This window comes from Oncorhynchus masou, chromosome 14 (assembly GCF_036934945.1).
Source record: "Oncorhynchus masou masou isolate Uvic2021 chromosome 14, UVic_Omas_1.1, whole genome shotgun sequence".
Taxonomy (NCBI): Eukaryota; Metazoa; Chordata; class Actinopteri; order Salmoniformes; family Salmonidae; genus Oncorhynchus; species Oncorhynchus masou.
In genome coordinates, this window is record NC_088225.1 from 24,978,790 (window position 1) to 24,999,039 (window position 20,250).

General features: G+C 45.9%; 1 protein-coding gene across 1 annotated transcript; it reads left to right on the plus strand.

The window, feature by feature from the left end:
• The first annotated feature begins 1,722 nt into the window (after window positions 1-1,722).
• slc5a11 (solute carrier family 5 member 11) lies at window positions 1,723-19,750 on the plus strand. Its single transcript, XM_064986995.1, is given in 18 exon segments — window positions 1,723-1,811; window positions 5,269-5,443; window positions 6,466-6,537; window positions 6,840-6,944; window positions 7,343-7,402; window positions 11,349-11,453; window positions 11,595-11,700; window positions 11,885-11,965; window positions 12,798-12,884; window positions 12,887-13,002; window positions 13,291-13,426; window positions 13,558-13,665; window positions 14,700-14,850; window positions 15,489-15,657; window positions 18,282-18,497; window positions 18,746-18,917; window positions 19,214-19,305; window positions 19,307-19,750. Coding segments are annotated over 17 exon segments (2,058 nt in total). The 5' UTR covers window positions 1,723-1,811; window positions 5,269-5,314; the 3' UTR covers window positions 19,460-19,750.
• The last annotated feature ends 500 nt before the right edge of the window (window positions 19,751-20,250 follow it).

Here is a 20,250-nt window from a genome sequence, read left to right on the forward strand (position 1 = left end):
GCTCTCACCACTGGTGTCCCCCAGGGCTCTGTTCTAGGCCCTCTCCTATTCTCGCTATACACCAAGTCACTTGGCTCTGTCATAACCTCACATGGTCTCTCCTATCATTGCTATGCAGACGACACACAATTAATCTTCTCCTTTCCCCCTTCTGATGACCAGGTGGCGAATCGCATCTCTGCATGTCTGGCAGACATATCAGTGTGGATGACGGATCACCACCTCAAGCTGAACCTCGGCAAGACGGAGCTGCTCTTCCTCCCGGGGAAGGACTGCCCGTTCCATGATCTCGCCATCACGGTTGACAACTCCATTGTGTCCTCCTCCCAGAGCGCTAAGAACCTTGGCGTGATCCTGGACAACACCCTGTCGTTCTCAACCAACATCATGGCGGTGGCCCGTTCCTGTAGGTTCATGCTCTACAACATCCACAGAGTACGACCCTGCCTCACACAGGAAGCGGCGCAGGTCCTAATCCAGGCACTTGTCATCTCCCGTCTGGATTACTGCAACTCGCTGTTGGCTGGGCTCCCTGCCTGTGCCATTAAACCCCTACAACTCATCCAGAACGCCGCAGCCCGTCTGGTGTTCAACCTTCCCAAGTTCTCTCACGTCACCCCGCTCCTCCGCTCTCTCCACTAGCTTCCAGTTGAAGCTCGCATCCACTACAAGACCATGGTGCTTGCCTACGGAGCTGTGAGGGGAACGGCACCGCAGTACCTCCAGGCTCTGATCAGGCCCTACACCCAAGCAAGGGCACTGCGTTCATCCACCTCTGGCCTGCTCGCCTCCCTACCATTGAGGAAGTACAGTTCCCGCTCAGCCCAGTCAAAACTGTTCGCTGCTCTGGCCCCCCAATGGTGGAACAAACTCCCTCACGACGCCAGGACAGCGGAGTCAATCACCACCTTCCGGAGACACCTGAAACCCCACCTCTTCAAGGAATACCTAGGATAGGATAAGTAATCCTTCTCACCACCCCCCCTTAATGATTTAGATGCACTATTGTAAAGTGGCTGTTACACTGGATGTCAGAAGGTGAATTCACCAATTTGTAAGTCGCTCTGGATAAGAGCGTCTGCTAAATGACTTAAATGTAAAATGTTAAATGTAATATGTTTTTGTCTGTTCAGCTGTTCGATCCTTTGGGAAGAATAAACCTGGTTTAAGCTTTCATTGTGTTCATCAAGTTCTTATTCTGATAATTAGAACCCAAGAACAGTTTTTAACAACCTGAGATATGCAAGTGATTTAGTAGTGGAAATGTCTGTGTGATCAATCAGTGAGATTGTTGTCTCTATTGCATTGATAAGAGTGCTATGAAAAATTTATACGAGTGCTATGAGGAATTGATAAGAGTGCTATGAGGAATTGTGAGCAAAAGGCTAGTACTGTGGAGTCTGAAGAGCTGTGGTCAGTGTAGTGACAGATCTAACTAAACTTGTAATTTAGCAAAACAAAGTGTCAAATCTGCACATGAGTGTGTTTACTAGTTCAGTACACACACACACACACACACACACACACACACACACACACACACACACACACACACACACACACACACACACACACACACACACACACACACACACACACACACACACACACACACACACACACACACACACACACACACACACACTTCACTGGTAATAAAACGTTTACATTTTAACCAGCTAGTGTTGTCTTATATAAGTAGACAGTGGAGTTTGATCCCCTGGTCAGAAAGGAGACCAACATACACCATGCGAACTGCTATAGGACCGACCAACTGGAATTAAACCCTGAGTCTGACTACAAGCTGACAGGTAAGTACTGTAAGGTTCAGTACACTGAAACGCAAGGTGACTATTGTCCTTGAGTTAATGTTTGGTGTGAGGATATTATATGAATGGTGTGAGGGAATTAAAACATGGACTGTAGTTTGTTGGTCTTTGGATAACACTTTACACCGTGGAGCTTCTCAGCATACACTGACTATACAAAATATGAACAAAATCTAAATACTAAAATCTCATTTTATTTGTCACATACACATGGTTAGCAGATGTTAATGTGAGTGTAGCAAAATGCTTGTGCTTCTAGTTCCGACAGTGCAATAATATATAATAAGCAATCTAACTGTTCCCCAACAACTTCCTAATACACACAAATCTAAAAGGGGTGAATGAGAATATGTACATATAAATATATGGATGAGCGATGGCCAAGCGGCATAGGCAAGGTGCAATAGATGGTATAAAATACAGTATATACATATGAGTTATGTATGATATGTAAACATGATTAAAGTGGCATTATTTAAAGGGGCATTGTTTAAAGTGACCAGTGATCCATTTGTTAATGTGGCCAGGGATCGGGTCTCCATGTAGGCAGCAGCCTCTCTGAGTCAGTGTTTGCTGTTTAGCAGTCTGATGGCCTTGAGATAGAAGCTGTTCTTCAGTCTCTCGGTCCCAGCTTTGATGCACCTGTACTGACCTGCTATTTCCATGACATAGACTGACCAGGTGAATCCAGGTGAAAGATATGATCCCTTATTGATGTCACTTGTTTAATCCACTTCAATCAGTGTAGATGAAAGGGAGGAGACAGGTTAAAGAAGGCTTTTTAAACCTTGAGACATGGATTGTGTATGTGTGCCATTCAGAGAATGAATGGGCAAGACAAAACATTGAAGTGCCTTTGAACGAGGTATAGTAGCACCGGCTTGTGTCAACAGTTTCCCATGTGTATCAAGAATGGTCCACCACCCAAAGGACATCCAGACAACTTGAAACAACTGTGGGAAGCATTGGAGTCAACATGGGCCAGCATCCCTGTGGAACGCTTTCAACGCCTTGTAGAGTCCATGCCCCGACAAATTGAGACTATGAATGAGGATAATGTATAAACTCCGGTCAGGGTCCAGTGAGTATAGCGTAAAACCTGGATAATGTATAAACTCCAGTCAGGGTCCAGTGAGTATAGCGTAAAACCTGGATAATGTATAAACTCTGGTCAGGGTCCAGTGAGTATAGCGTAAAATCTAGATAATGTATAAACTCCGGTCAGGGTCCAGTGAGTATAGCGTAAAACCTGGATAATGTATAAACTCCGGTCAGGGTCCAGTGAGTATAGCGTAAAACCTGTATATGTATTTGTACAGTGCTTTCGGAAAGTATTCAGAACCCTTGACTTATTCTAAAATGTTTTTTTCTCACCAATGTACACACAATACCCCATAATGACAAAGCAAAAAAAGGTTTTACTTTTTTTTTGCAACATTATAAAATAAACTGAAATATTACATTTACATAAGTATTCAGACCCTTTACTCAGTATTTTGTTGAAGCACTTTTGGCAGCGATTACAGCAACGGGTCTTCTCAGGCATGAAGCTACAATCTTCGTACACCTGTATTTGGGGAGTTCCTCCCAATCCTCTCATGCTTTATCAGATTGGACGGGGAGTGTCCCTGCACAGCTATTTTCAGGTCTCCAGAGATGTCACTAAAGCACCTTATACTACCCACCACTGCGACTTGTATGCTCTAGTCGGCTGGCCCTCGCTACATATTCGTCGCAAGACCCACTGGCTCCAGGTCGTCTACAAGGCCATGCTAGGTAAAGCTCCGCCTTATCTCAGTTCACTGGTCACGATGGCAACACCCATCTGTAGCACGCGCTCCAGCAGGTGTATCTCACTGATCATCCCTAAAGCCAACACCTCATTCAGCCGCCTTTCGTTCCAGTACTCTGCTGCCTGTGACTGGAACGAATTGCAAAAATCGCTGAAGTTGGAGACCTTTATCTCCCTCACCAACTTCAAACATCAGCTATCTGAGCAGCTAACCGATCGCTGCAGCTATACATAATCTATTGGTAAATAGCCCACCCATTTTCACCTACCTCATCCCCACAGTTTTTATTTATTTACTTTTCTGCTCTTTTGCACACCAATATCTCTACCTGTACATGATCATTTATCAATCCAGTGTTAATCAGCAATATTGTAATTATTCGCCTACCTCCTCATGCCTTTTGCACACATTGTATATAGACTCCCCTTTTTTTCTACTGTGTTATTGACTTGTTAATTGTTTACTCCATGTGTAACTCTGTGTTGTCTGTTCACACTGCTATGCTTTATCTTGGCCAGGTCGCAGTTGTAAATGAGAACTTGTTCTCAACTAGCCTACCTGGTTAAATAAAGGTGAAATAAAAAAAATAAAAAAATGTTTGAACTGATTCAAGTCCAAGGCCACTCAAGGACATTCAGAGAGTTGTCCTGAAGCCAGTCCTGTGTTGTCTTGGCTGTGTGCTGAGGGTTGTCCTGTTGGAAGGTGAACCTTCACCCCAGTCTGAGGTCCTGAGAGCTCTGGAGCAGGTTTTCATCAAGGATCTCTCTATACTTTGCTCCGTTCATCTTTCCCTCGACCCTGACTAGTCTCCCAGTCCCTGCCACTGAAAAACATCACCACAGCATGATGTTGCCATCCCCATGCTTCACCGTAGGGATGGTGCCAGGTTTCATCCAGATGTGACGCTTGGCATTCAGGCCAAAGCGTTGAATCTTGGTTTCATCAGACCAGAGAATCTTGTTTCTCATGGTCTGAGAGTCCTTCAGGTGCCTTTTGGAAAACTCTAAGTGGGCTGTCATGTGCCTTTTACTGAGGAGTGGCTTCCGTCTGGTCACTCTACCATAAAGGCCTGATTGGTGGAGTGTAGCAGAGATGGTTGTCCTTTTTGGTGAATCAAGGTGAAAGCTATGATTCTTGGTCACCTGACCAAGGCCCTTCTCCACCGATTGCTCAGTTTGGCTCTAGGAAGAGTCATGGTGGGTCCAAACTTCTTTCATTTAAGAATGATGGAGGCCACTGTGTTCTTGGGGACATTCAGTGCTGCAGAAATGTTTTGTTACCCTTCCCCAAATCTGTGCCTCGACACAATCCTGTCTGGGAGCTCTACGGACAATTCCTTCGACCTCATGGCTTGGTTTTTGCTCTGACATGCACTGTCAACTGTGGGACCTTTTATAGACTGGTGTGTGTCTTTCCAAATCATGTCCAATCAATTGAATTGACCACAGGTGTACTCTAATCAAGTTGTAGAAACATCTCAAAGATGATCGATGGAAGCAGGATGCACCTGAGCTCAATTTCGAGTCTCATAGCAAAGGGTCTGAATACTTATGTAAATAAGGTAATTCTGTGAATCTAGTGAATGGAGTGTTTGGAGGCTCTATTGTGATTAGAATCAACAATGACTACATTTCCCTCACCAGCAGAATACGCAATCACTCCCTGAGAATTCCAGTGACCTTTGACCCAAGTATGGCTACCACTCAGGGGACCACCGTGCCCCCCTCCCAATCCCCAGGTTTAGGTGTACCCACCCTGGTCACCATAGACATTGTGGTGCTTGTTGTCTACTTCCTCCTTGTACTGGCTGTGGGCCTCTGGGTAAGTAGGAGCAAATTTGGGAAAAGGCACCCTAATGGCATCCATAATGGAACCCTATTCCTATGTAGCTGGCCAAAAGTAGTGCACTATATAGGGATTAGGATTCCATTTCTAAATGATTTGATTTATTCCAGACACATCAGTAGCTCTGATGAGATTGACTTAAACGTGTCATGTGCTCTATTGGGATTTGTTTGGTTGTTGCTCTACAGTATATTCTTGCATCTCAATCTCAAAAAGTAGAGTTGTTCTACTTCAGTACACTCCTTTACTCCTTCAGCACACTAATTCAGCACACTCCTTCAGTACACTCCTTCAGTACACTCCTTCAGTACACTAATTCAGCACACTCCTTCAGTACACTCCTTCAGTACACTCCTTCAGTACACTAATTCAGCACACTCCTTCAGTACACTCCTTCAGTACACTAATTCAACACACTCCTTCAGTACACTAGTTCAGCACACTCCTTCAGCACACTAGTTCAGCACACTCCTTCAGCACACTCCTTCAGTACACTAAATCAGCACACTCCTTCAGTACACTAATTCAGCACACTCCTTCAGTACACTCCTTCAGTACACTAATTCAACACACTCCTTCAGTACACTAGTTCAGCACACTCCTTCAGCACACTAGTTCAGCACACTCCTTCAGTACACTAATTCAGCACACTCCTTCAGTACACTAATTCAGCACACTCCTTCAGTACACTAATTCAGCACACTCCTTCAGCACACTAATTCAGCACACTCCTTCAGTACACTAGTTCAGTACACTACTTCAGCACACTCCTTTACTCCTTCAGTACACTAATTCAGTACACGACTTCAGCACACTCCTTTACTCCTTCAGTACACTAATTCAGCACACTAATTCAGTACACTACTTCAGCACACTCCTTTACTCCTTCAGCACACACCTTCAGCACACTCCTTCAGTACACTAATTCAGCACTCTCCTTCAGCACACATTAAAGTCTGAATAGAGAATGTGTGTAACAGTCAGTCCTTCCCTTCCAGTCCATGTGGAAAACCAAGCGGAGCACGGTGGATGGATACTTCCTGGCAGGAAAGAGCATGTCCTGGTGGCCGGTGAGTGAAAATAAAACAGAGATGTTGCTATGGAAACGACATCCACTCAGTATGTTGAATGGATTCCAGATGTTTGATGCCAAGAGGAACCAGTGTGGATTTATTCCTCTTGTTCTGAATAGTCCAGGACCAAACCAGATGGAGAAACAAAGCAGTCCTTGTAATGTTATTGGGGTGGAACTGAGATTTTATATGGGGAGATATGAATACTTTACCATGGGGTTGGCTTAAAGTCAGACATTGTTGTATTGTCACTCACACATTCTCTCTCTCTTTATCTGTCTGACACTCTCTCTCTGCAGGTGGGCACCTCTCTGTTTGCCAGTAATGTGGGTAGCGGCCACTTCATGGGCCTGGCAGGCTCAGGGGCGGCAGCGGGCATCAGTGCTGTGGCATATGAGTGGAACGTAAGACTATACATCTGGACATTAGAATTCATTACAAACTGGATGTGGATCTCTATTACAGATGCAGGATCTTAATTTGCTCACCCTGTTGCAGGAGAACATTCCTGCAATGCAGGCAATTTAGGTCTAAAAAGGCTTCTGAAGTTTGGAATTTCCACTAAGAAATTTCAGACTTGATTTTTCCATCACGACAAATGTATCAACCTCTACATAAATGTTTATTAATTACATACAATCCACACAATAATTCACATTTCCTGTTGCTACAGGAATAATTAAGACCCTACATCTGCACATGATTTTTGATAGGGCATATGGTTTAATGCAAACTTAACAATATTACTTTTTTCATACTAAGCTTTGCATAAATCACAAGTGTCGTTGTCTCTGGTTGGCAGGGGATGCTGATGGTGCTGCTCTTGGGTTGGCTTTTCCTGCCCATCTATATCGCTTCCGGGGTGAGAGGTCAACACACACCTTTCTGTCAGTCCACTGTCTGTACTACTGAAATATCACACCCACAAGTTGGCCTACTGAAATTATATGCAACATCGAGCCAAGTATTTCAGCGCTCAAATACCTCATTACAGGCGAGGAGTTTTTATTGAATATTCCTCTCTGTGTACTGAGACACAACACTTCCCTCTCTGTGTACTGAGACACAACACTTCCCTCTCTGTGTACTGAGACACAACACTTCCCTCTCTGTGTACTGAGACACAACACTTCCCTCTCTGTGTACTGAGACACAACACTTCCCTCTCTGTGTACTGAGACACAACACTTCCCTCTCTGTGTACTGAGACACAACACTTCCCTCTCTGTGTACTGAGACACAACACTTCCCTCTCTGTGTGACACAACACTTCCCTCTCTGAGTACTGAGACACAACACTTCCTCTCTGTGTACTGAGACACAACACTTCCCTCTCTGTGTACTGAGACACAACACTTCCCTCTCTGAGTACTGAGACACAACACTTCCCTCTCTGTGTACTGAGACACAACACTTCCCTCTCTGTGTACTGAGACACAACACTTCCCTCTCTGTGTACTGAGACACAACACTTCCCTCTCTGTGTACTGAGACACAACACTTCCCTCTCTGTGTACTGAGACACAACACTTCCCTCTCTGTGTACTGAGACACAACACTTCCCTCTCTGTGTACTGAGACACAACACTTCCCTCTCTGTGTACTGAGACACAACACTTCCCCTCTTGTTCTGAATCCCTCTCACTGAGACACAACACTTCCCTCTCTGGTACTGAGACACAACACTTCCCTCTCTGTGTACTGACACAACACTTTCTCTGTGTACTGAGACACAACACTTCCCTCTCTGTGTACTGAGACACAACACTTCCCTCTCCTGAGACACAACACTTCCCTCTGACTGAGACACAACACTTCCCTCTCTGTGTACTGAGACACAACACTTCCCTCTCTGTGTACTGAGACTTCCCTCTCACTGAGACACACTTCCCTCTCTGTGTACTGAGACACAACACTTCCCTCTCTGTGTACTGAGACACAACACTTCCCTCTGTGTACTGAGACACAACACTTCCTCTCTGTGTACTGAGTACTGAGACACAACACTTCCCTCTCTGAGTACTGAGACACAACACTTCCCTCTCTGTGTACTGAGACACAACACTGTGTTCCTTCTCTGTGTACTGAGACACAACACTTCCCTCTCTGTGTACTGAGACACAACACTTCCACTTCTCTGTGTACTGAGACACAACACTTCCCTCTCTGTGTACTGAGACACAACACTTCCCTCTCTGTGTACTGAGACACAACACTTCCCTCTCTGTGTACTGAGACACAACACTTCCCTCTCTGTGTACTGAGACACAACACTTCCCTCTCTGTGTACTGAGACACAACACTTCCCTCTCTGTGTACTGAGACACAACACTTCCCTCTCTGTGTACTGACACAACACTTCCCTCTCTGTGTACTGAGACACAACACTTCCCTCTCTGTGTACTGAGACACAACACTTCCCTCTCTGTGTACTGAGACACAACACTTCCCTCTCTGTGTACTGAGACACAACACTTCCCTCTCTGTGTACTGAGACACAACACTTCCCTCTCTGTGTACTGAGACACAACACTTCCCTCTCTGTGTACTGAGACACAACACTTCCCTCTCTGTGTACTGAGACACAACACTTCCCTCTCTGTGTACTGAGACACAACACTTCCCTCTCTGTGTACTGAGACACAACACTTACTGAGACACAACACCCTCTCTGTGTACTGAGACACAACACTTCCCTCTCTGAGACACAACACTTCCCTCTCTGTGTACTGAGACACAACACTTCCCTCTCTGTGTACTGAGACACAACACTTCCCTCTCTGTGTACTGAGACACAACACTTTTGTGCTACTCTCTGTGTACTGAGACACAACACTTCCCTCTCTGTGTACTGAGACACAACACTTCCCTCTCTGTGTACTGAGACACTGTGTACTGAGACACAACACTTCCCTCTCTGTGTACTGAGACACAACACTTCCCTCTCTGTGTACTGAGACACAACACTTCCCTCTCTGTGTACTGAGACACAACACTTCCCTCTCTGTGTACTGAGACACAACACTTCCCCTCTGTGTACTGAGACACAACACTTCCCTCTCTGTGTACTGACACAACACTTCCCTCTCTGTGTACTGAGACACAACACTTCCCTCTCTGTGTACTGAGACACAACACTTCCCTCTCTGTGTACTGACACAAAGTTTACTGAGACACAACACTTCCCTTCTGTGTACTGAGACACAACACTTCCCTCTCTGTGTACTGAGACACAACATTCTTGTACTGAGACACAACACTTCCCTCTCTGTGTACTGAGACACAACACTTCCCTCTCTGTGTACTGAGACACAACACTTCCCTCTCTGTGTACTGAGACACAACACTTCCCTCTCTGTGTACTGAGACACAACACTTCCCTCTCTGTGTACTGAGACACAACACTTCCCTCTCTGTGTACTGAGACACAACACTTCCCTCTCTGTGTACTGAGACACAACACTTCCCCCTCTCACTTCCCTCTCTGTGTACTGAGACACAACACTTCCCTCTCTGTGTACTGAGACACAACACTTCCCTCTCTGTGTACTGAGACACAACACTTCCCCTCTCTGACACAACACTTCCTCTCTGTGTACTGAGACACAACACTTCCCTCTCTGTGTACTGAGACACAACACTTCCCTCTCTGTGTACTGAGACACAACACTTCCCTCTCTGTGTACTGAGACACAACACTTCCCTCTCTGTGTACTGAGACACAACAAGTACTCTTCCCTCTCTGTGTACTGAGACACAACACTTCCCTCTCTGTGTACTGAGACACAACACTTCCCTCTCTGTGTACTGAGACACAACACTTCCCTCTCTGTCTGAGACACAACACTTCCCTCTCTACTGACACAACACTTCCCTCTCTGTGTACTGAGACACAACACTTCCCTCTGTGTCTGAGACACAACACTTCCCTCTCTGTGTACTGAGACACAACACTTCCCTCTCTGTGTACTGAGACACAACACTTCCCTCTCTGTGCTACTGAGACACAACACTTGAGACACAACACCTCTCTGTGTACTGAGACACAACACTTCCCTTCTGTGTACTGAGACACAACCTGTGTACTGAGACACAACACTTCCCTCTCTGTGTACTGAGACACAACACTTCTTCCCTCTCTGTGTACTGAGACACAACACACTGTGTACTGAGACACAACACTTCCCTCTCTGTGTACTGACACAACACTTCCCTCTCTGTGTACTGAGACACAACACTTCCCTCTCTGTGTACTGAGACACAACACTTCCCTCTCTGTGTACTGAGACACAACACTTCCCTCTCTGTGTACTGAGACACAACACTTCCCTCTCTGTGTACTGAGACACAACACTTCCCTCTCTTAGTACTGAGACACAACACTGAGTACTGAGACACAACACTTCCCTCTCTGTGTACTGAGACACAACACTTCCCTCTGTGTACTACTGAGACACAACACTGAGTTGAGACACAACCTTCCCTCTCTGTGTACTGAGACACAACACTTCCCCTCTCTGTGTACTGAGACACAACACTTCCCTCTCTGTGTACTGAGACACAACACTTCCCTCTCTGTGTACTGAGACACAACACTTCCCTCTCTGTGTACTGAGACACAACACTTCCCTCTCTGAGTACTGAGACACAACACTTCCCTCTCTGTGTACTGAGATACAACACTTCCCTCTCTGTGTACTGAGACACAACACTTCCCTCTCTGTGTACTGAGATACTTTAGATCACAGTGGTGATAACTTGTTCAATCATTCATGTTCTGTCTATTTCCCTGTATCCCTAACATGCAGGTGACAACCATGCCTGAATACTTGCAGAAGCGATTCGGGGGGAAGCGAATACAATTATTCATAGCTATTTTGTATTTATTCATTTACATCTTCACAAAGATATCGGTAAGTAAAGTCAAAACACTTCTATGTATCTCATCAGCTATTTACTTTCTCAATACAACATTGTTTTGGACGTGAATCTTTTGAATGAATTAAGACCGCTTGCTCCGCTGCTGTGTGTGCGTCATGCGTGCGTGTGTGCAGGTGGATATGTATGCTGGGGCAGTGTTTATTCAACAGGCCCTGCAGTGGAACATCTATGTAGCTGTGGTGGTGCTTCTGCTCATCACTGCTCTTTACACTGTAACAGGTACCCTGCTATTCTCTCTCTCTCTCTCTCTCTCTCTCTCTCTCTCTCTCATTCACACACACACTCTCTCTTTCTCTCTCTATGTCCCTTTCTCTCTTTCACTCTTCCAAAACAATCATATTTTTCCTAAAGTCTACCAGTTCAAACATACAGCCTGGTTCAGTGTTGTGCTGTGTTGTTTCAGGTGGTCTGGCTGCTGTCATGTACACAGACGCTGCCCAGACTGGCATCATGTTGATAGGAGCACTCACCCTCATGGGCTTCAGTAAGTCTCTGCTTTGGTGCTGTGTTGATCGGTGGCTACTGTATACACTGAGTTTACAAAATATTAGGAACACCTCCCTAATATTGAGTTGCCTTACAACAGCCTCAATTCGTTGGGGTATGGACTCTACAAGGTGTTGAAAGCTTTCCACAGGGATGCTGGCCCATGTTGACTCCAATGCTTCCAACAGTTGTTTCAAGTTGTCTGAATCTCCTTTGGGTAGTGGACCATTCTCGATACACATAGGAAACTGTTGACACAAGCCGGTGCTACTATAAATCGTTCAAAGGCACTTCAATGTTGAGTGTGAAAAACCCAGCAGCGTCGCAGTTCTTGACACAAACCAGTACGCCTGGCACCTACTACCATCTACACTGATTGAGGTGGATTTAAGTGCCATCAATAATGGATCATAGCTGTCACCTGGTCAGACTATGTCGTGGAAAGAGCAGGTGTTCCTAATGTTTTTTATACTCAGTGTATGATTCAAAGATAAATACTTTGTCTTTAATTAGAAAAACTTTCCAACTAGATTTGAGATTTCCTTAGTTATTGATTTTCATGTTTTTCACTCTCTGTATAGTTTACACTCTGTACAGTACAGTACAGTACAGTACAGTACAGTACAGGGCAGTACAGGACAGTACAGGGCAGAACAGTACAATACAGGGCAGTACAGTACAGTACAGGGCAGTACAGTACAATACAGGGCAGTACAGTACAGGGTAGTACAGTACAGGGCAGTACAGTACAGTACAGTGCAGTACAGTACAATACAGGGCAGTGCAGTACAGTTTGCCTAACTGTCTAACTCTGCCCTACTCCTGTGGAGGTTTCGCTGAGGTGGGGGGCTGGAACGCCCTCCTAGAGGGGTATGCTACGGCCATCCCCTCTGTCCGCGACCCTAACACCACATGTGGCATCCCCGGGACGACGCCTTCCACCTGTTCCGTGACCCTGTGACCTCTGATCTGCCCTGGCCGGGCATCCTCCTGGGCATGTCCATACCCTCCATGTGGTACTGGTGCTCAGACCAGGTAACAGTGACACTGCTTAGGGACAGTCACTAGATGGCCAAGAGGAGAAGATCTGAGGTATCAGCATTGATACACCTTAAAGGGGAATGGAAACACTAGGCTTTAGAACACCATCTAACTTGAACTGTAAATCACCGTATTGGCATTGTTGCATCACTGGCAGGAGAGTTTTGATTCACCTTAATAATAAAACAGATGGATTGTTTAAGTGCTCTATACACTTAGGAGGCACATTCAGCTGCTCTGTCAACAGTTCCAGTCACTGATTCTGTGTTGTGTTGTATCCAGGTGATAGTGCAGCGCTCCCTGGCTGCTAAGAACCTGCTCCATGCTAAAGGAGGCTCCCTGCTGGCTGCCTACCTCAAGATCCTGCCCTTCTTCATGATGGTCCTGCCCGGCATGATCAGCAGAATACTCTACCCAGGTACAATGTCCTAAGTGCAAGGCTTTGGCAGTAACTCTAGAGAGGATACTGTACCTAGGTAAAACCTGCTGATACCACTCTCAAACAAAGGAGAAACAGTATATTTACAGCAGCGTTGTTGTTGCGTCTAGACGAGGTGGCGTGTGGTGACCCTGAGGTGTGTACTGAGGTGTGTGGGAACCCAGTGGGCTGTTCAGACATCGCCTACGCCAAACTGGTCATGAAGCTACTGCCCTCAGGTGAGGAACTTTTTCTCTCTGTAACATGTTGTATATCTCCATCTGTCTATGTCACTTCCTGTACACACTGAGATACTGTTCAACTGAAGACCGAGGTCAGCCTGCAGGCGCCCGGGCGGCCACAAGGAGTCGCTAGAGCGCATGAACTTGGTAAAGCCCCCCACCCAAACCCTCCCCTAACGACGCTGGACAAACGTGCACCGACCTATGGGACTCCTGGTCACAGCCGGTTGTGACACAGCCTGGTTAAAAGTTACATTGAGATCTGATTGTATTCAGATCTTATAAGTGTAAACAAACAATATAAGGACAAGATCAGATTGAAGGACGCATGTTAGAGGCAGGTAACTCTCCATACTCCTGTCTCTCTCTGTGTACTCTCCATACTCCTCTCTCTCTCTCTGTGTACTCTCCATACTTCTCTCTCTGTGTACTCTCCATACTTCTGTCTCTCTCTCTCTCTGTACTCTCCATACTCCAGTCTCTCTCTCTGTGTTTGCTCCATACTCCTGTCTCTCTCTCTCTGTGTACTCTTCATACACCTGTCTCTCTCCCTCTGTGTACTCTCCATACTTCTGTCTCTCTCTCTCTCTGTGTACTCTCCATACACCTGTCTCTCTCCCTCTGTGTACTCTCCATACTCCTGTCTCTCTCTCTCTCTCTCTCTGTGTACTCTCCATACTTGTCTCTCTCTCCCTCTGTGTACTCTCCATACTTCTCTCTCTGTGTACTCTCCATACTCCAGTCTCTCTCTCTGTGTACTCTCCATACTCCTCTCTCTCTCTCTGTGTACTCTCCATACTTCTGTCTCTCTCTCTCTCTCTGTACTCTCCATACTCATGTGTCTCTCCCTCTGTGTACTCTCCAAACTCCTGTCTCTCTCCCTCTGTGTACTCTCCATACTCATGTCTCTCTCTCTGTGTACTCTCCATACTCCTGTCTCTCTCCCTCTGTGTACTCTCCATACTCCTGTCTCTGTCCCTCTGTGTACTCGCCATACTCCTGTCTCTCTCTCTCTCTCTCTTGCTCTCCAGGTCTGCGTGGTCTGATGATGGCGGTGATGATTGCTGCTCTCATGTCCTCCCTCACCTCCATCTTCAACAGCTCCAGCACCATCTTCACCATGGACCTGTGGAGGCATGTCCGGCCCCGAGCAACCGAGTGGGAACTCATGCTCGTGGGAAGGTATACATACACATGCACTCATACTCATGCATACACATACTCATGCATACTCATACTCATGCATACTCATACATACACATACTCATGCATACTCATACTCATGCATACTCATACTCATGCATACTCGTGCATACACATACTCGTGCATACTCATACTCGTGCATACTCATACTCGTGCATACTCATACTCGTGCATACACATACTCGTGCATACACATACTCGTGCATACACATACTCGTGCATGCACATACTCGTGCATGCACATACTCGTGCATACTCATACTCGTGCATACTCATACTCGTGCATACTCATACTCGTGCATACTCATACTCGTGCATACTCATACTCGTGCATACACATACTCATACTCATACTCATGCATACATACTCATGCATACTCATACTCATGCATACTCATACTCATGCATACTCATACTCGTGCATACACATACTCGTGCATACACATACTCGTGCATACACATACTCATGCATACTCATACTCATGCATACGCATACTCATGCATACACATACTCATGCATACACATACTCATGCATAAACATACTCATGCATACACATACTCATGCATACTCATACTCATGCTCGTGGGAAGGTACACATACACTATCCTCCTCAGGATGTTTGTGCTGGTTCTGGTGGTGGTGTCAGTGCTCTGGATCCCTGTGGTCCAGGCCAGTCAGGGAGGACAGCTGTTTATCTACATCCAGTCCATCAGTACCTATCTCCAGCCCCCTGTTTCCATCGTCTTCCTGACTGGATGCTTCTGGAAGAGGACCAATGAGAAGGTGTGCTTGTGTGTGTGTTGGGGGGGGGATACAGAGTACAGTATGTGAGGTAGTGAACTTGTCTGCAGTGAAGGCGTCTGGAGTGTAGTGAAGGTTTCTGTAGTGAAATGATCTATAATGAAGGTTTGTAGTGAAGGTGTCTGGTGAAAATGTGTGTAGTGAAGGTATTTTTAGTGAAAGTATGTGCTGTGAAAGTATGTGCAGTGATGGTATGTGTAATGAAGGTATGTGAAGTGTGTAGTGAATTTGTGTAGTGAAAGTGTGTGTAGTGAAAATGTGTGTAGTGAAGGTATATGTAGTGTGTAGTGAAAATGTGTGTAGTGAAATTATTTGTAGTGGAGGTATGTATAGTGAAAGTATGTGTAGTGAAGCTGTCTGTAGTGAAGTCTTGTGTAGTGAAAATGTGTGTAGTGAAGGTATGTGCAGTGAAGGTGTATGTAGTGAAGGTATGTAGGTGTGTGTAGTGAAATTGTGTGTAGTGAAGTTGTCTGTAGGGAAGGTGTCTGTAGGGATTTGTAGTGAAGGTGTGTGTAGTGAACATGTCTCCCAAACCATCTCAATTGGTTGAGGTCAGGTGATTGTAGAGGCCAGGTCATCTGATGCAGCACTCCATCACTCTCCTTCTTGGTCAAATAGCCCTTACACAGCCTGGAGGTGTGTTGGGTCATTGTCCTGTTGAAAAACAAATTATGGTAGCCATGCTGGTTAAGTGTGCCTTGAAATCTAAATAAATCACTGACAGTGTCACCAGCAAAGCACCCCCACACCATCACACCTCCTCCTCCATGCTTCACAATGGGAACCACACATGCAGAGAGCATCCTTTCACTAATTTGTCTCTCACAAAGACACTGCGGTTGGATCCAAAAATCTAACATTTGGACTCAAACCAAAGGACACATTTCCATGGGTCGAATGTCAATTGCTCATGTTTCTTTGCCCAAGCAAGTCTCTTCTTATTATTGGTGTCCTTTAGTGGTGGTTTCTTTGCAGCAATTTGACCATGAAGGCCTGATTCACACAGTCTCCTCTGAACAGTTGATGTTGAGATCTGTCTGTTATTTGAACTCTTCTGTGAAGCATTTATTTGGGCTGCAATTTCTGAGGCTGGTAACTAATGAACTTATCCTCTGCAGCAGAAATAACTCTGGGTCTTCCATTCCTGTGTCGGTCCTCATGACAGCCAGTTTCATCTTAGAGCTTGATGGTTTTTGCGACTGCACAGTTCCGTATTGACTGACCTTCATGCCTTAATGTAATGATGGACTGTCGTTTCTCTTTGCTTATTTGAGCTCTTCTTGCCATAATATGGACTTGGTCTTTTACCAAATAGGGCTGTCTTCTGTATACCACCCCTACCTTGTCACAACAGAACTGATTGGCTCAAATGCATTAAGGAAAGAAATTCCACAAATTAACTTGTATTTATTTTATTTATTTATTTCACCTTTATTTAACCAGGTAGGCAAGTTGAGAACAAGTTCTCATTTACAATTGCGACCTGGCCAAGATAAAGCAAAGCAGTTCGACACATACAACGACACAGAGTTACACATGGAGTAAAACAAACATACAGTCAATAATACAGTATAAACAAGTCTATATACGATGTGAGCAAATGAGGTGAGATAAGGGAGGTAAAGGCAAAAAAAGGCCATGGTGGCAAAGTAAATACAATATAGCAAGTAAAACACTGGAATGGTAGATTTGCAATGGAAGAATGTGCAAAGTAGAAATAAAAATAATGGGGGATGCAAAGGAGCAAAATAAATAAATAAATTAAATACAGTAGAGAAAGAGGTAGTTGTTTGGGCTAAAATATAGGTGGTCTATGTACAGGTGCAGTAATCTGTGAGCTGCTCTGACAGTTGGTGCTTAAAGCTAGTGAGGGAGATAAGTGTTTCCAGTTTCAAGGAAACAAGGCACACCTGTTAATTGAAATGCATTCCAGGTGACTTCATGAAGCTGTTTGACAGAATGCCAAGAGTGTGCAAAGCTGTCATCAAGGCAAAGGGTGGCTACTTTGAAGAATCTCAAATATAAAATATATTTTGACTTGTTTAACACTTTGTTGGTTACTACATGATTCAATGTGTTATTTATTTATTCTACAATGTAAAAAATAGTACAAAGAAAGAAAAACCCTTGAATGAGTAGGTGTGTCCAAACTTTAGACTGGTACTGTATGTGTAGTGAAGGTGTCTGTAGTAAAGGTGTGTGTAGTGAAGGTGTGTGAAGTGAAGGTGTCTAGTGTAGGTGTGTGAAGTGAAGGTGTGTGTAGTGAAGGTGTGTGAAGTGAAGGTGTGTGAAGTGAAGGTGTGTGTAGTGAAGGTGTCTAGTGTAGGTGTGTGAAGTGAAGGTGTGTGTAGTGAAGGTGTGTGTAGTGAAGGTGTGTGAAGTGAAGGTGTATGAAGTGAAGGTGTCTAGTGTAGGTGTGTGAAGTGAAGGTGTGTGTAGTGAAGGTGTATGTAGTGGAGGTAAGTGTTTGCATCTGAAAATAGGCTGTACTTGGTTTTTCACCGACAGGAATGAAATGCTACTCAATTTGCAATCAGATTGCAGTAAAAGTCAGATGTATTGAAAGATGATGTAGAGATGAAATGTCCCTCCTTTGTGTTCTGCAGGGGGCTTTCTGGGGCCTGTTCCTGGGCCTACTGGTGGGCGGTGTGAGGATGGCCCTAGACTTTATCTATCCCTCACCACTGTGTTACCAGGAGGACAGCAGGCCTGATGTGGTGAAACATGTCCACTACCTCTACTTCTCCACCGTTCTGTCTCTGCTCACCCTGGTGGTGGTGGTGGGAGTCAGCCTGGCCACGGAGAAACCCCGCCCAGAGCAGGTGAGGGGAGGCTGGGGAGTGCTACTAAACCAGAGCTCAAATACAGTATCTTGATAGTGATTGTGATGGCAATTGTGTATTTGAACAAATCAACCTATTGATTTCAACGACACTGTGATAAATTAAGAATTTGCATCTACAGTACTGTCTAAATCAAATATAAACTTGAGATAGACAGTGTAATAAATGTGAGCACAATATGGCCTATCACTAACCGTTGCTGTGTCTGTGTTGTTGCTACGGAACAGATCAGCCGACTCACCTGGTTCACCAGATTTGATAAGGTGGAGAAGAGCAGTGGAGCTTTAGAGACAGTAGAGACTGTGACTAGTGCTACAGAGACCGAGGAGAGTGCAGAGCAGGAGATAGAAGACAGAGTGCAGGAGAAGGCTAACGGAGAGACACACCTCCAGAGGAAAGGTGGGTAGTGTTGTCCCTTTTTAGGTAGCAGTAGGTTAATACTGGTAAGTTGCTTCAACAATACCAAGGACCATGATTCATACAATACTCACAATCCCAGTGCTTGAAGTGGACTGAAATAGGTGCCAGCACTCATTTTGGGTGCCAGTACTGTTTATATTTAGGTGCAGGAATATTTTTAAGACAGCAATATTCTATAAGATGCCGGTACCCAAAACTGAGGCGCCAGTACAGGTGTGTTCCAGTTCAAGTCAAACACTGCTCATACGCATATACCCACACTTCTCTCTCCCCAGTCTCCTCAGAAGCCAGTGTGAGGAGCCAGTCCAGGCTGAAGGCCGCCCTCTACTGGCTGTGTGGGATGGAGCGGCAAAAGGAGGGTGACAGCGCAATGTATAGTTTTTTTATAAGCCCCACAACCCCCTCTTCTTCTCGACCCCGCTAGCTCTCTGGAAGAGGACCCATGCCTTAGCCACGTGGTCGACGCCAACCTCATCATCTGCCTCTCCATCGCAGTCTTTATCATTGGCTACTGGGCCTAGTGAGGAATTCTCAACAGCCAATGATATTGGCAGGGACAGGTGGTGCTTGGCCATTGCTGCAGCATCATCGGAAAGCTGCTGAAGTGTCACAGTAAATGCTGTTATTTATTATTGTATAATAGCAATGTATAGTTTTTTTTATAACCCCAGCCACTCTCAGCCCATCCCACCCCTCAGCCCATCCCACCCCTCAGCCACTCTCAGCCCATCCCACCCCTCAGCCACTCTCAGCCCATCCCACCACTCAGCCACTCTCAGCCCATCCCACCCCTCAGCCACTCTCAGCCCATCCCATCCCACCCCTCAGCCACTCTCAGCCCATCCCACCCTCAGCCACTCTCAGCCCATCAGCCCATCCCACCCCTCAGCCACTCTCAGCCCATCCCACCCCTCAGCCACTCTCAGCCCATCCCACCACTCAGCCACTCTCAGCCCATCCCACCACTCAGCCACTCTCAGCCCATCCCACCCCTCAGCCACTCTCAGCCCATCCCACCCCTCAGCCACTCTCAGCCCATCCCACCCTCAGCCACTCTCAGCCCATCCCACCCCTCAGCCACTCTCAGCCCATCAGCCCATCCCACCCTCAGCCACTCTCAGCAGCCACTCTCAGCCCATCCCACCCCTCAGCCACTCTCAGCCCATCCCAGCCCTCAGCCACTCTCAGCCCATCCCACCCCTCAGCCACTCTCAGCCCATCCCACCCTCAGCCACTCTCAGCCCATCCCACCCCTCAGCCACTCTCAGCCCATCCCACCCTCAGCCACCAGCCCATCCCACCACTCAGCCAC